The sequence below is a fragment of the Chroicocephalus ridibundus genome, chromosome 1 (assembly GCF_963924245.1).
Source record: "Chroicocephalus ridibundus chromosome 1, bChrRid1.1, whole genome shotgun sequence".
NCBI classification, from domain to species: Eukaryota; Metazoa; Chordata; class Aves; order Charadriiformes; family Laridae; genus Chroicocephalus; species Chroicocephalus ridibundus.
The window spans coordinates 204,504,570-204,521,642 of NC_086284.1; the positions used below are offsets into that span (position 1 = coordinate 204,504,570).

Below are 17,073 nucleotides of genomic sequence, written 5' to 3' on the forward strand. Positions count from 1 at the left end.
TGATCCCTGTCTAACTGATCTTAGAAGCAAGCGGCCCAGACCGTGTTAACTTGCAGCCCTTCTCCCTGGCCTTCGTCCACTCCTCCGTGTGAAGGGAGAATAATCAACCATTTGTCTTGAAGGCCGTTTCCAACCCAAACTGGTTAAGGCATCTAAATGTCTCGCAGTAAACTCAGCATCTGTGTGGGTTTACAGTGCAAAATGAATGACTGTTTCTAATTTCTAGCCATGTAAGCGTAGGTAAGGCATTTAAAAAGATCTTACAGGACTTTTATGTCTTTCCCTATTCCACAAATACTATGTTAAGTGGAGTATAAAGCCATCACTAGCTACTGGATAATATCAGAAACGCTTCTGCATCCCTAGATGTGCCTGCATACTTCTTGTTCTTCTTAGGGAAAATTAAATAAACCAGGCCATATGCTAAAATTACATGTGGTATAGCTACTCAAGTGTTACGTCAGACTTAGGAGTGCGCTGGTTAGAGCCAAAATCTCCAGAGCCATACTATACTTTGAAGATCATGTTTGCATTAGCCTCAGTAAGTACATCACAAGCCAAACTGCTGTAACAGAGAGCATCATTAGCATGGGACTGCACAGAAGTTGGCTCACATGGTGGCCATAGGAATAGTTGGACATAAACAAAATGAGGTGGTAGAGGAGCAAGAACTGTACTGTGGCTAGATGTGATGCTGGGGTACTTTGGCCAAAATCAATGCTGGGCATGGTATGTTGGATCATTCTGGCACGGTGTTTGCTCTGTTTCTAGCAGGTGATGGGAATCAGGGCATCTCCTGTTTTCACATCCCAGCTCATTGGCGGTGATAATCAAAGGGCACGTGAATCCTTTCGGTGGATGTGCACCTACTATCATGAGTGATGGATGTGTAACTGTAATGATGGGCACATGGTTATTCTTCCATGAGCTATTTGCAGTCCTGTGCTAGCCTTTTCCAGTCCACGCCAGCTAGAAGGTTCTCCTTTCCTTTCACTGTCATTGTGCTTCTGTCCCTTTAGGACAAAATTTCCTTTTTGTCACTTTAGGACAAAGTTGTGCATTGAAATCCTACAGAGACTGAAGCCAGCAGGTGCTTGGTAAGTAGTGTTGCCTGAGGCAAAGAAGTAAAACCTGTGCACTGAGCTATTTGCCTGGTGGCCCATGGTGTTAAAGGTGCTCCTTGCTACCTAGAAGACTTTATATGGTCTTGTCCTGGGCTTGCTTACCTCCTGTTGGGAAGTCACCACAGCTGAAGTCAGTTAAGGGTTTGATTCCCACCATGCTGTAAAGGGAAGGTGCTCTCTGCAAGGTCCTTGGATGTGCCAGGGCATGAAATAGCCTATTGGTGTTGGCCAGGGCACAGGATACAAGACTCCTCCACTAAAGGTGTTGGAGGTGGTGGAGATCCTGCTCCACATGGCCTTGGAGGGCAGAAGAGCAGTTTCTGTGGGTTTCTGGATGGCCGAATTTAGTTGTTAATGGTGCATCCATAAATTGGAACCCAGCATCTCATAGAAGCGCTCAGAGGCTGACTCTAGAGAGGAACAGAGATTATTTCAACTGTAGCTGAAGTGCTTGGCTCAGGTCATCTAGACTCTAAAAAACAAGATCACGTGTAACCAAAAACTGGCATGCACATGTCAGTTGTGAGATGAAAGGTTTGCTCACAGGATGTGAACTGTAAGAGGAGCAGTGATACTTTTGTGAGAATTTTAGAAATGTTTCAGTCAGTGCCACAGTAAGCAGTTGTCCGAGGGCTGTAGCTAGAGAGACCATACTAATAACATGTAGACACGCCTCCCAAATTTTCAAAATGGAAAAAAATAGAATCTACTGGAATCTTCTTATTCCTGTTCTTAGGGAGGCTTTTTCTTGTTTTCCTTTAGGCTATATGATTTTACTTAAAAATAGAGATAAAATTATCTTCAGTTTTACGTTTTGGTTTGAAAGCTGGTGTGGTCCTGTGCGTGGTTAATGACTTTGGAAGATCATAAAGAAAAGAAAAAGCAAGTGTGAAACTGGCCCTTTTGAAAGCCATTTTATAGATGTTGGATTCACACTACTAAAGTAATGCAGAGCCAGCACTGCCTGCTTCTGGGCTTGATAGAGAGTCCGAAACCAGATAAACAACCCACAGTAATGTTTCTAGCTGCCTTGTACCATTTTCTTGTGGGTCCCACAAAGCTCAGTTTGGAAGTTTTGTAGAATTCTAGAAATGTGATGATTCTTACAACTGTTGTGCTGCATTTAGAATAAATTACTTTTTTGCTCTTTATCATCTCCCAGTTGGCAGCCACGGAGTTTGGGTTTTCACTTTGAAAATGAGTTAGTGCTTAAATTCCCTTCTCCCCTTCCCCAGCGTTTTCTGGCTCCAAAGATTTTGGAATCCACATTACCATGTAAATGCTACTAAAGCCATGTCATCTGCCTTTCCTGAACATGCAGGTATTCAGGAGTAGAATTACCAACATGGGTATTCTTTTTTCACTTTAAGCTTTTTAAATCCACAAGTAAATATAGTGATCTGATTTGCCAGCAGCAAGTATTCATGTAACTTGATCAGATCTCAGGATCTTTGAGAAAAACCACATGCTGTGTAGCCTCTTTCTATGCAGAGGAATTTGGACAATTCATCATTATACCGAGGGCCTTATTAGTTGACAGAAGGGTTAACTGACCTCCTTCAAACAGGAACTCGACGTTTGCCTGCAGGGAACATATTCCATGGCGAGTTGACTACTTAAGCACTTTCGATGTAAAGTAAAAACAATCTCTTGTGTCAGGGTATAATTCAAAGAACAAAGGACCATTTTGCTCAATTGTGCAGGCAGCAGAAGTTATTTTTGTCTCTTGCCTATCATATTCACATTGTACAAGAACGTCATTTTGTCGAGGAGCGATTTGTTCTGCTGAGGCTCTTTGTGTAACTTTTGAACTGAAGACCACCACTGTGTTTTGGCATTGAAGCAAACAATGTATAATCTTGAAAACAGCTTTGTGTTCTGCCCTTTTTCCAAGGGGCCATGTGCTTGGGGTATGTGAATTGATTTATGGACCTTTTTGAGCCATTAACCTCCTTCCAGGATGCCTGGTAAATGGATGTGTAAGTGAAGGCTTTTATCAGGTAGCTCAGTCCTTTTCCTGTTCAAGGAATGCATGCTTGACCTGCTTCGTGTGGACTCTGCCACAATGGTAGGTAGATGACCTGCCTATTGTCAAGGCCTCTCTTTTTGTTCTTTGCTGCCATCCCTTTATTAAAAGCTTTGCAGGTTGGTAATTTCCTCTGCTGCTGCTGCTGCCTGCGTAATTAAGGAGGCGGAGAGGTCAAGTAGCAGCCCCGTTGCATGGAAATGCTTCTTCTGATAGCGTTATTGTGTACAATATTGTGTGTCTGTACTTTTAGAAATGACCTTGCATCAGTAAGCTGAGTAACTTCTCTTAATGGCCAGTTAGTGCCAAAGAAATGCATCTTTATTCTAAAAGCTTGTTAAAAAAGGGCGTTGCCCAAACCTTATCACTCCCATTTGGCAGCCACCTGGAGCCCCTGGGTCTTAACCTGACTAGCATATAAAGACAGGTAGGTGTTCAGTTATAAAAATAAAATAAGAATGAAAGTCCCTTTCAGGAGGGTGTGAATACTAACTCCTGAGTTGGTGCTCAAAGTATGAAAAATTAAAAAACCTAAATAATCTGTTAACTATCCTCATTCCCACTTGAGGGTGACAAGCAGTGTGTAGGCTCTTCATCGTTAGCAGCTGTATTGGAGAAGACTGCTCTCTTCTCCCTCAGACAGGGATGCCCATGACCACATTCTTTGTTCTGTTCTACTTTTCACTGCCTGATTTTTTTCCATTTTCTGTATGCCAAAAACGTCAGCCCCGGTCGAGGCTCCTCGAGGCTGTTGTGACTGTTTTCCCACCATCTGTGGCAGGAGCACGTCCTGAGCCAGACCCTGTATCTCTGCATAGAAGATCTCTCAAGGCCTGTTACTCCATAAACTTGTTACGTGCTTCTTTGAAGCCACCTCAACTTTTAGCACCCGCAGTGTTTTGTGGCAGGGAGCTCTGCCACTTAACTAAGTGTTGTGTGATCAGCTTTTATTGTGCTGTTTATGGGAGGTGCAGGAGAGGGTGGTTGATTTTTGATCTGCTGGATTCTTCAGTTGACCCCTACTCCTGTGCTGCAAGAGACAGTAAATGGTTGTTCCTTGTTCGCTTTTTCTATTTCACTTAAGTTTTGCTCTTAAAGCCCTCTGCTGTGTGCCTGCCTGTTGTTTTTTTTCCCACATGGAAAGCCTTATTCTACTTACTTTTCATTGTAGGAGTGAAACTGTGGTCTTTGTCTTCAATTGCTATCAAATTGACATCCAAACATTGCAAGAAGTGTCCATCCTTCCTCCGTTATTGTGCTCCTTCTAAGATGTGCAAATCCTGGTGTCCCCTAGAGTTATTTCCTTGTCTCTCTCCCCTTTCACACTCAGCCCTGGTTCCCCCATACCCAAGCAGAGACATCCACAATTAGCTGATTGTAATTCAGACACAGACCACTTCAATACTCATTTTCCTACCTCATTACAGCTGGTTGATTTTTTTTAGTTTTTTTTTGTCTCCCTGCTAGTGTCAACCTCATTTCCCTCCCCGTAGCCTTTACACGTGCCTTTTTCTCCTTCCAGCTTGTGATTGCAACCCTCATGGCATCCAGACCCCGCAATGTGACCGCACCACTGGGCAGTGTATCTGCAATGAAGGGGTGGAAGGGCCGCGCTGCGACAAGTGCTCCCGGGGCTACTCAGGCTTCTTCCCTGACTGCGTGCCATGCCACCAGTGCTTTGCCCTCTGGGATGTGATCATCAGTGAGCTGTCTAATAGGACCCAGCAGTTCCTGGATAGGGCTAATGCCCTCAAAATCACTGGAGTCACTGGCCCATACCAGCAGACACTCAGCACCCTGGAGGAGAAGCTCAGTGAAATTAAAACCATCATTGCTCAAAACCCAGCTGCCGAGCCCCTGAAGAACATCGGAAATCTCTTTGATGAAGCAGAGTGAGTACGTTTGCAGTTATGTAGATAAGTCTAGCATGGGAAGGAGAGGGAGCGCCAGCAAGCTGGGATTTACTTAGATGACTGATGCCCCTACACTGAGTTGAGGACATCATGGCTCGGCTCCTGCAGCTGGATCAGGTACGCTGGGGCTCCTGGTGCTGCTGGTGGAGGACCTCGCCGTGCTCAGCGCCAGCAGGGAGCATCTGTCCCATGAGCGGAAACCTAGCTGGGAAAAGTAGGAGCATCACAGCTACCATGCTCTGGGCAGGGCTTGTCCTGCTCCCATTTCATACCAGGCAGCTAATTACTGCAGAGCCACTCACGCTTGCCTTGCACTCCCCCCGGGGCAAAGGACAAACACTGCTATTATGTGAGAGAATGAAGAGGGGAGAGATTAAATTCCTGGATTTCCGTGTGTAGCTGATGAGTTGGAAACTTGGTCTCCTTTCTGCACTCTGAGCATGTCGGGGGGAAGCACCAGCTTTGTAGCAAGGATTGTTTCCATTTTTCTCGGGGTAGGAGCCTTGTGTTTTGGTTTAGGGTTAAGCATACAAAGGATGGTAGTTTGTGCTTTTGGAGATGGAGCAGTTTAACATCGAGTAGGATTACGGATGCTTTCTAGCCCTGTGTGCAACTGCTTGAGCTTACTTGTGCATTGTGAAGGGGACTGCACAAAGCAAAGGGGTGAGGATTAAAGCACAAATGTCTCAATTAGGGATACGCTTGTGCCCCTGGAGCTCCCCCTCTCCAGCTGGAGAGCTGGGGGTTGCTGCTGCGTTTGGACTCTCTGTGTACTGAGAGAGGTCAGAGCAGCTGAGGAGCTGCTTTTCCCCATCATAAGTATATACGTATGTGTTCTTGCTCCTCTCTGGTGTATAGAAGTACTAAGCTTTGAAGGACTCCTGGAAAACAGCAGGCTGTTGGGCTATTGAGAGAGCTGTAAATTGATCACAGAGCTTAAGTACTGCCTGATTCTTTCAGAATGAGGAAACACTGGGATTGGCGAGATCACCATGGATAGGAATAGCTTCCCATGCCCACTTCTGTTCCGCAGCAGCATTGATGTGTAACATACACTTGCCTTTCCTTTTAGGGTTATCCCACTAGCTAAAGGCTGCTCTGTGGCTCACTGAGGCCATGCTGAAATGCTGAGGGCAGGAGGTTTTTCTTCATCGCTCTAGAGAAACGGCTGGTGAGGAAGGATCTTTACAGACGAACTAAAAGAATCCATTGTGTTAAAACTAAGGCTTCCCCCCCGCTTCCTGAAGTTCAAATCTGTCCCATGAGCTCGTAGTAATCAAAACTGCTGTTGTAGCTGTGTGGGATGTGAAGCAAATTATGTATGGATCATAGTAGTCAACTCTGACCTATGCAGTTGCCATGGTACAAGAGCATTACACCAGTCCTCTGGAATCTGCCTCCAGTTAATCTTACACAAAGCAGCTGTTTTCTGAGCAATTTGGTGCTTTGAGTTTATAAACGTGCTGTAGATTAAAAAGTAGTTTTGTATGATAAAGGAAACAAAACAGTATTCTAGGTAGGCATGTTGTTACAAATCACTCACAGCTCCACCAAGGGAGGACAGGTCCTGCTGTGGGAGAAGCTGGGCACGGCTCTAACCACCACTCTGCACTGAAGTGAAGCACCGAGGCTTACAACCCTTCCTCCTCCCCCTGTTGAGTCCTGTGCCTCTGTTTTACAGAAAGCTGACAGCAGATGTTACAGTTAAGATAGCTGACATAGAAGAAAACCTGTCAGCCTTAGCCGTGAAGAGCAATAGCACAGACGCTGACCTGAGCGTGCTGGAGGCAGATGCCAAAAGCCTAGACCGTGTCGTGAAAGAACTCGCAGAACAGCTAGAGTTCATCAAGATCTCTGATGTTCGGGGTAAGTGTCACAGGGAGGGGGAGAAAGCAGTGGGGTAGCTGAAGTTTTAATTAGTGCATGGTTTTAAATACCGGGTTAATCTTCTAACCTGTAATAAAACAGTTCCTAGGAGGGCAGCTTCTTTCTGTGCATTAGCAGAGTTGCTGATGCAGCAGGAATTTTGTTTTGTCCCCTCAACCCCTCTCTCTTTCTCTCTCTGCACAGTGCAAAGCCAGCTCAAGTTCTTGGGGCACAGAGTTGTCTTAAAGGCTCTTGATTAATACGTTTTAGACAAGACACGACAAATGTGAAAGTGCGGCAGATTCCAAGATACACCTGGACATCTCACTTGCTCTCCCCAGTCTGTTAAATTGCTGGCTTTGGTTGGAAAAAGTACCTGGGTCTTGGTGACTAAGAGCACACTGTAAGGGCTGAGTTCTTGCAGCCCTGCATGCCCATTGGCACGTTGAAATGGGCCACAAATCAAAATTTGCAGGAGAAAGAGGAATGTCACCAAATTCTTTGGAAATTTTGAAAGCTGACTTCATTCCAACATGAAACAAAGGATTTTATTTTATTATTTTTTTAAATTTCCTGCTTTGCAGGAAGTCTGAGGTTGTTTCCAGTGGACATGGGATTTTTGCAGGGCGAGGCAAGTAGGATGTAGAAGGGGAGAGTTCCCGACTTGCATCATTCTGCAGAGGAAAGCTGCCCCAAGGTGCAGAGTATGGCCACGCTGCGGGTTCCCTCACACCCGCTCAAGGCCGTTCCAGGAGTTGTCCCAAACTAGCACTTCTGTAAATCAACATCTTTCATCAAGCAGTTTTTTCCTAGGAAGCACTGACCAGTTTCCAAGCAGTGACTCCATAAGCCAGACATCCCAGGGCAAGCAACAAGAACTACTGGGATGAGTGAATCCTTAGAAAACAGGCTGTTGCCCTATAAACCTAAAAGGCTGATCTCCTTTTGTCCTCAGGGCAAGCAGAATTCAGTCACTGGGGTTAGAGAAAGGCTTAAATTAAAAATCCAGAAAACTGGACACACTGTCAACCAAGCAAAAATAATAAAAAAACCAACTTTTTTTCTTTTCCCCTACAACAGGCCAAATTCTGTCATCCTTGCAATGGCACTGAATATAGCTGCAAAGGCTAGCATTTTATTTAATTTGATAGTCATATCGCTCACCCTGATGTGTCATCTGCCAGCCTTCATACTTTGGGTTACTCAACAGATTTCTGAGCAGCTCCATCTGATTTCTGCAGGAGCCTTGGATAGTATCACCAAGTATTTCCAGATGTCCCTGGAGGCAGAGGAGAGGGTCAATGCCTCCACTGTTCACCCCGATAGCGCTGTGGAGCTGTCAGCACAAACGCGGCAGGAAGTAGAAGACTTAATCAATGAGAAGGAGGCCCAGTTCAAGGCTAAACAAGAGGAGCAGTCACGCCTTCTGGATGAACTCGCAGGCAAGCTGCAGAGCCTGGACCTCTCCGAAGTGGCTGAGAAGGTACGCGGCTGAGAATCGCTGGTATAAAACCTTCAGCAAAAATAACGTTGGGTTTGCGAGGCAGTGACAAGTGGGGAGGACCTGTATAGAGCTTGACAGTGTGAGATACAGTTTGTTCTTGAAAAGTGCACGGTTCTTGGATGACAGGGTATTTTGTGAGCTAGAACAGGGCTGTTTAAGCACTGGGCTCTGAGGCCTACTGGCTTTCAGGCACCAGCCTTTCATGTTGGTCTCCCTCCGACCCTTCCCAGCCCTGACAAAGCACCTGTCTTTTACTCACCCTGGCTTTAACCCAAAGCCCTTTGCTGTGGACAAAGCTCCCGCGTGAAGAGAACTGTAGCAAGTCTGCTCTCTTAAGCCTGTCCTCAGTTCATGCGCTTTCTTTCCTCTATGTTACTCTCTTCCATCTTGCAGCTCCGTAGGGCACACACTGTGCCTGTGCGGCGCCCAGCCAGGCAGCGCTTCTGCTCGCACCGATGGGCTGCCCTCCTCGGCATCACCACGCTCCCGTCCTCGTGCTTGGGACAAAGCAGAATTTACAGGGAGCGGGAGTCAAAAGGGCATTTTCTCTGTTGAAGCTGCCTGCTCATCTGTAACTATGATCAAGGGTGGCTTTTTCTTGGGAGAGGGTGGGTGTTCCCTCGTGTTCGCTTTGAAGTCGGCCAGCTGCATTCAGAGAGCAATCCTGCATGAAGGCAGGCTGCAGGGGACTGCCCATTAACTCCCCCGGGCAGGCCAGGCCTGTGTTAGAGGCAGAGTTCTTCACAGGCTGAATTGTCCCCTGTCCTTTACAACTACAGCTGTCCCTTCCCCGCTCCCCCAGCTCTCCTTTTTTCTTGGGAGGGAAGAAAGAGACATCTTTTTGTTTAGCTTCCCTTCCCCTACATTCCTGCTTAACTGTTCTTGAGGACTGAAAAATCTTGGGTAGATGTTTATCAAGGCCATAAACACCGAGTTGCTTGGAGGTGTAATCACAGGACACACACACAAAAAATCTTTTTGCTTTCTAGCTCCTGCTGGGTTCCATGCCAAACAGGTAAGAGGGACTCATTTACACTTCACAGGAGACAGCTGCAGCTAACTTGGCACAGCCCCTAGGTTTTCCCAAAGAGGTTTTTTGGCTGCAAAGTACATCGGTTAGTGACTATCATTTGGCAAAAGCGGTGGGTTGGAAAGGGAGAACCTCACAAGAATGGGGTATTTTCCAGTTTTCCCGCTGGCTAAACCAACTCCTGAGTAATTTCATTGTCCAAACGATTGACCAAGTAGTGGATAATTCTCAGTACAATGTTGCTGGTTGAAATAGTTTTGCTTTTTAAAAAAAAAAAAAGAAGTCAACCCTGAAATTTTCTGTGGGAACACATCCTTGACAAAATCCACAAATTGGAAAGTAGTTTGGAAAGATGAAATCAGAGCAAACATTTGATGGAAGGGAATGGAACAGCTTTTTAAGGGCAATGAAAAAAGTTTCCTGTTCCTTGGAGCATTTCAGTTTCTATTACACTTCTAGGGCATTAAAGCAAAGGAAAAGTTACTACTCTGCACCAAACACTTTCTTCCCTATAAAATAGTTTTTCCTTCAACAGTAGTGAAGGCTGATTGCAAACGAAAAGCATGCAGACGGTAGCAGCTTCCAGCTTTAAACCAGAGCTTAAAGGCAGCTTTGTAAACGGAAGATGATGTACAGGGAAAGCAGACGATGAAGGCAAGGCAAGGCTTCCCTTGTAACCTCCAGCTACTCCAGCATCAGGGAGCTGTGTAACCAGTTAAAGGCACGAAGGTGCACAGGGCACAGAAAAAAGATTAAAGTCATGCTGGTACAGACCTGCTGCAGGAACCACCTCCAGCTTGCAGCTCTGCTTCAGCGTCCTTCCCTGTGCCACTTGGGATGCTACTCCAAGGAGCAGAAACAACATCATGTTTCTGTCATTGTGCAGCAGTGGCTGACTCCATCCCCCTCCGCAGCTCAGCAATGGAAATAAAGCTGTGCCTGTGTCCCGTCTCTCTGCAGACCTGTGGCACTCCTGCGGGAGCTTCTTGTGCCGAGTCTGAGTGCGGTGGCTTGAACTGCCGAACGGATGAAGGAGAGAAGAAGTGCGGAGGACCTGGCTGCGACGGGCTGGTGACCGTAGCTCACAACGCCTGGCAGAAAGCCATGGATTTTGACAGAGACATCCTCAGTGCGTTAGCAGAAGTTGAGCAACTCTCCAGAATGGTAATATGTCAAATAAATTGTTAGATATTAAAAAAAAATAATAATAAAGTAAATCTTTTAGTTGTAACACAAGTTTAGACACTAATTCACAAAATATGTGCCTGGCTTACTTTAAAATACTTTTCTGTTGCGTAACTTCATCGTGCTTGTAAAGATCCTCAGAAAGGGCACTTGCTAAAGCAAAGCTTCGTGGAGAACTCTAAACATTACCCCGAGTTGTTTAAACTAGCATTGGTGGTATGGATCATGGCCAGCTTTTAAAAGTGTTCTGTGAGTTTTATGAGAAAAAGCATTTCTCACTACTATTACCTCTAACTCCAGATGAATTTTTGTTTTTAAACAGGCCTTAAAGCATAAGCAAATACACAATCAAGCCTTCCATTTTCCTCTCTTTAGGTTTCTGAGGCGAAACAGAGAGCTGATGAAGCAAAACAAAATGCACAAGCAGTTCTGCTCAAAACCAATGCTACAAAAGAACAAGTGGACAGAAGCAACGAAGATCTGAGAAATCTTATTAAGCAGATTAGAGACTTCCTAATGCGTAAAAACCTTGCATTTAAATTATATCTTAATTCTAAGTTTGTAAAAACTATCGTTGGCTCTGAATCATCTTCTAAGGGGTAATAAAATAGTTATGTGTCCCCCCCCGCCATCAGCCAGACTTAGTGCGTATGATGAAATCTGGCAACAAGAGACAACCAAGACAATAGGAAAGTGAGAGCAAACTGTGACACGTTGTTGTGTTCGGTTCAGTTGTGGCTGTTATCCTGCTGTAGCTTGCCAAGTGTGTTCATAAGTTCTGACTGGAAAGACAGAGTGCTATTAAAGGGGAGGAAAGTCAGAAACAGTGAGTTTATCTCTGTAAGAAAGCAGGTAAAGGTTAAATGAGGGCCTTGTTCGCTAGCGAGCGGCAGCACGGCCAACCCGTTCCTCCCCTGTTTGCACAAGGCCGAGTGTGCTGTTAGCACAAATAATTTATGTGCAGCTGTTGGCTTTGTTTCCTGTGGGCTCACGTCTCCCCTCCCCACCCTAGCCCCACCATGGTGTAGCTAATCACCAAGATCTTCAAATGGCTTCCAAGAGAGCAATGCCAGCAGGGCCTGTGCGCCTGCTGGGCCTCTCCTGGGAGGGAAGTTTCACCCTAAGGAAGCAGTTTTAGCACCTTGATATTCTGTAAGTTGGGAGGAGGAACTTTCCCTATGATTTTCCTTCTTAAGGGAGCAGCTAGACAGGAGTTCGAGTACTGAGACTCAATAGGGGGAAGCTTTCACTCATATCTTTGTCATTTATGTCCACCTACTAGAAGACAGCGCTGACCTGGATAGCATCGAGGCAGTGGCTAACGAAGTGCTGAACATGGAGATGCCAAGCACTCCCCAGCAGCTGCAAGCCCTGACAGAAGATATTCGCGAGCGTGTAGAAAGCCTTTCTGATGTCGAGGTCATTCTGCAGCAGAGCGCCGGAGACATTGCCAGAGCAGAAATGCTACTGGAGGAAGCTAAAAAAGCAAGGTATGCAGCCCTGGTCTGCATTAGCTGCTTTCGGTCACCACCAGCTTGAATGAGACTTTCATTTCATTGTATCAGGAAACGCAGAGTTTAACTTTCCCCAATGTAGATACTCATTCCTTCACTAAGGGGCAAGACTGGCTCATTGCAGTGTATGATGACTACTTTTTCCAGTTCCAAAGTAAAAGCATTTTTAGCGTTAACATAGTTTTGCTCCACAGCAAAGGTGCAACAGATGTTAAAGTCACTGCAGACATGGTGAAAGCAGCACTGGAAGAAGCTGAAAAAGCTCAAAATGCAGCTGAAAAAGCCATCAAACAAGCTGACGAAGATATTAAAGGAACTCAAGACCTGCTGACCTCAGTGAGTTCTTTATGAGTATTTAAGATACAGAAACAGCACCAAGTCCAATACTTAGAAACTGATGTAAGCCTGTCTAGGGGAGGCTCTTGGGTACTGCAAATCACAGACTGCACTTAAGATGAATCTAAACCCATTCTTGCCTTCACATACACAACCTTAGAGTTAGTATGACAGATGCCAGGGGATCATTTGCTCTTCATAGAATCATAGGGTTGGAAGGGACCTCTGGAGATCATCTAGTCCAACCCCCTGCCAGAGCAGGGTCACCTAGAGCAGGTTACACAGGAACGTGTCCGGGCGGGCTTTGAATGTCTCCAGAGATGGAGACTCCACCACCTCTCTGGGCAGCCTGTGCCAGGGCTCTGCCACCCTCAAAGTAAAGAAATTCCTCCTCATGTTTAGATGGAACTTCCTATGCTCAAGTTTGTGCCCATTACCTCTTGTCCTGTTGCCGGGCCCCGCTGAAAAGATCCTGGCCCCATCCTCCTGACACCCACCCTTTAAGTATTTATAAGTGTTGATAAGGTCCCCCCTCAGCTGTCTTTTTTCCAGACTGAAGAGACCCAAATCCCTCAGTCTTTCTTCATAAGAGAGGTGTTCGGTCCCCTGATTGTCTTGGTAGCCCTTTGCCGCACCCTCTCCAGAAAAAAAAAAAAAAAAAAAAAGAGGAAAAAAGGCTTTTCCCACTCCATACCCCGCAGCACTGACGTTAAGTGAACAGGATTGTGGCCTCTAGCACAGCAGGTGTGCCAGGATCCCTGGAAAGTCACACCTGTCGCCAGACTGGTAGTGTATTGGCACAGCCAGGATATCACTGTCATCCACCACTGCAGCACGAGATTAAAATAAACAAAGGCTGGATGGATTCAAGTGGTAATTGCTGTAGCCTGGCCAGATAACGTATTTTCAGACTTCATCTCATAGCCCTCATGAGGCAGTAGTGCTAGCTATACCCATGAAGCTGGGCCAGCTGAGAAGATACACAGTTTCACAAGCCCATGATTAAATGATGGAGTCAAATGTCTGAAGTTTTGCCTGTGGATTAGGCAGCTCTTGCGTGTGTAATACAATCAGGTAATCTTTAACCATGTTCCTTAAGGCTTCTGCAGCCCCATACGCACCCCATCTTCAAGCAGCAGGCTTTTTCATCCTGATTGCAATTGGCCTTTTGTAACAAAATTAAAACACTGGGGTTTATATCAGATCTATGGACATGAACTAATCAGTTGATCAGAGTTTATCCAGAAAGCTTACTATTATATTCAGTGTCTTTTGTAAATGTAACTGTTGTCCCTCTTTGTTAGATTGCATCTGAAAATGCAGCATCTGAAGAAACATTGAACAATGCCACCTTACGTCTGTTTGAGCTAGAGAGGAGCGTTGAAGACCTTAAGCAAAAGGCTGCTACAAATTCAGAGAATGTGAACAATATAGAAGAAAAAAGTACTACTGCAAAACAAAATGCTGAAGAAGTCAAAAAGGTGAGAAGCTCAGGAAGGATGTCAAGGGAAAGCCAATAAAACTCTCACCCCAGGTTTGGGTAAAGGAACGTTGGTGAATACACGTGAGCCATTTCATTTCTTGGTCAAGTGCCAGGGACAAAAAAACCCCACTTAATGCACTTAGCAAAGATAGCTGCTTTTTACTTACTTTGGTACTAGATACAGAGAGAAAGCAGTATTGGGAAGTTTTTGGGTTCTAAAACCTGTCATGCTGTCACAGTGTCAGCCTCAGATGTCACTGTCAGCCATAGATTTGTTTCTGTCCCTCAGCTTCACTGTCTGCCACAGGAGAACTGGTAATCTTTTCTTCCCTTTCCATAGGGTGTTTATGGCTCTATGACAATGACAGGTTGAGGACAAACAACCCAGAATTTGGCACGTACAGAATCCAGCAAAGAGAAAAATTGTTAGCTCAATATAAAACCAGAGTAATTTCTAAATATCAGAGATGCAAAACTTGCTCTATGACCACATGGCGCTACTCCCAATGTCTGCTACACACCTTTGTAATAGCAAAAGAATGCTCATTAACAAAACAATTGACAAATCTGCCAAAGGAAGTTTTGTCACTCCGATCTGTTGTCTATAGTTAGCCCGTCAGTCTCCGGAGAGGTATTTTCTGCCAGGAGAGATCTATTATCCGTCAAATCAATTATTTCTGAACACTAAGTAGTATTTCAGGTGGCCATCAAGTAAACACAGGGGACTTTCAGTACTGCTACAGCGTCTTAACTTCCTTATCGGTTGAACTGGGTTAGGTCATAGGACATCTTAATCTTAACCTCAGAGAAAAGCACAGCTGAGAAACCAGCCTCGTGACTTCTCCAGCACCTTCACCTACGCATGCTGGGCAGCTGCTCTCGTTACTGGCAGACTAACCAGGGTATTCCTCCCCAAATGCAAGCATTCAACCAGAAGCAGGGTCAATTCCTTACCTTTTGCAGCTTTCCGGCTGTACTAGGGGCCGTGCTTCCACGAGTTACAGAACTATGTGACTGAATCCTGGGAACCCTTCCCAAGCGTTAGTACTGAAGCCATAAAACAGCCACAGGTCTGCAAAAGGGCAACTGATGAGTCTTCATCCCAACTCCTAGAGTCTGAATATTAAGTAGGAAATAACCCAATGCCGTTTCTGCTTTTGTTAACTACTGTGCTAACAGCATAGTCTCTCCTTACACCCGGAGTAGTAAAGACAGAGGGAGGAAATGCAAACCCCTACTGCAGTTTCTTTTGAATGAGCTCCATCTTGTGCTTGAATCTGGAACAACAGGTCCTCAACACCGAGCTGAACGACAAGTACAAAACGGTGGAAGATCGCGTAGCCAAGACGACAGAAGAGTTGGCTGATGCTAGGAGGAAAGCCAGCATGTTGCAAGATGAAGCTAAAGCCTTGTTGGCTCAAGCAAACAGCAAACTCCAGCTGCTCAAAGGTAAAGCTGTTCTGAGGAGGTTAAGTTGTCATCTTAAGAGTATGAAGCAATGTCATGCTGTTAAACCGACCATGCATCAGCAGTAGGGAAAAAATGGAAGTTAATTGTTTGTTACTGAGGTTTCTTCTTAGGGACACAGAGTCTTTTGAATCAAAGATTTCTGTAAAAAAAGCGGAAACTTACAGTGACACTCAAAACTTCTGGTATGGCACCTATCACTGCAGGGAGGGAGGGAGCACAGCTGCCATGCCTAGGACCACTCTTCAAGCCAGACCCCATCTTCAGACAATACTCCCCCCGACCCAAAAAGCTATTAAAACAAAAGGTAATCAGGATACCCGAGTTCCAGTTTACAGATTAATTTAACATTTCCCATTGCCAATTAAAAGTTGATTGAAACAGGAGGGGGCAGTCTGTCCGTAACTACCAGGGAGGGAGCTAAGGTTTCCTTCTGGTTTTGCCAGGCCAGGAACCCATCCTTCCCCTTAGCTGTTCCTGCACAGTTACAAAACTGGCTGAATGGTCTTGACCATAACAAGCCTCAACATTTCACTGTTCCATAAAAGCCACCGTACAGCAGAGAACGACAACTATTTTCAACATGAATCAAAGTATACTTTTGGATTTGCGCTTACAGAAAATTACTTCCTTGTTGCTTTGTGTCCCCAAAAAGGTGCCATTCTGATTATGTACAAAGGTGTATATAATCAGATTCTCTTCTACAATAAGTTTGAGTAGTAGTTTATCCGTAACAATAATGATTTACATTTTACTGCATTAAAATACCCCTAATTAACCTGGTTTTCCCCTTTCTTTGCTGACAGACTTGGAAAATACATATGAAAACAATCAAAGAGTTCTGGAAGATAAAGCCAAGCAGTTGGTGGAGCTGGAAGAGACAGTTCGCTCCCTCTTACAGACAATCAGCCAGAAGGTTGCTGTTTATAGCACTTGCTTATAAATGGGAGCAGGAAATGCTTGTGTTCAGGATGGATTTTACAAGTATTACACTAGTTCTTTTTGACATTACACTAAAGACCTGATAAAGCAAACAGGTTTTATATTGACTTTCAAGTCACAGAACCAAAGACAAGTAACTTTTTGATGTTGAAAATAAACAGTACTTTTGTATCACTGTATGTACCCAGTATGACTCATTAAGTCCCTTCCTATTTTTGGTAGCTGAAATAGTAAATCAATTAAACCTTTAGCAAGTCTTGGTTTTAAACTGGCTAGAGATCTAATAAAATCGTGGCTCCAACTACAGAATTCTAAATAAGGGCTTCAATTACTAAGAAATACGGAACGGTCACTCAGAACAAAACTGCAAGTGAACGAAGAAATCCCATCCTTGTGTGGTTCGCTAGCATTTACCCAGCAGTGCTCAAAAAGGATTATTTACTCTCTGCATGATACCCATTTAGGCTTAACACTACTTTCGTGTCACTGATTATGAAACACTCCATATGTGAAGTGGAAGCAGAGGTCAGCACTGAAGGGGTGAGCATGGTTTACATTTCAAGCACCGAATTTACGTGATAAACCACGCTTGGAGGATCAAGCCTCTCTGGAAAAGGAGCTACAAAAGTTTGCAGGGCACTTAATGTGAATCGGTTACGGAGCTGCACACAGACGTTGCTCTC

General features: G+C 45.0%; 1 protein-coding gene across 1 annotated transcript in view; it reads left to right on the forward strand.

Moving 5' to 3' along the window:
- Positions 1–16,640, forward strand: part of LAMB1 (laminin subunit beta 1) — a 46,852-nt gene extending 30,212 nt beyond the window's left edge. Inside the window, exons 24-33 of the mRNA XM_063323413.1 lie at positions 4,673–5,042; positions 6,745–6,929; positions 8,171–8,412; positions 10,424–10,627; positions 11,024–11,168; positions 11,931–12,138; positions 12,357–12,498; positions 13,803–13,979; positions 15,271–15,430; positions 16,255–16,640. Coding sequence (XP_063179483.1) covers positions 4,673–5,042; positions 6,745–6,929; positions 8,171–8,412; positions 10,424–10,627; positions 11,024–11,168; positions 11,931–12,138; positions 12,357–12,498; positions 13,803–13,979; positions 15,271–15,430; positions 16,255–16,391 — 1,970 coding nt within the window. The 3' untranslated portion in view covers positions 16,392–16,640. The remainder of the gene's footprint in view (positions 1–4,672; positions 5,043–6,744; positions 6,930–8,170; positions 8,413–10,423; positions 10,628–11,023; positions 11,169–11,930; positions 12,139–12,356; positions 12,499–13,802; positions 13,980–15,270; positions 15,431–16,254) is intronic.
- Positions 16,641–17,073: the final 433 nt, after the last annotated feature.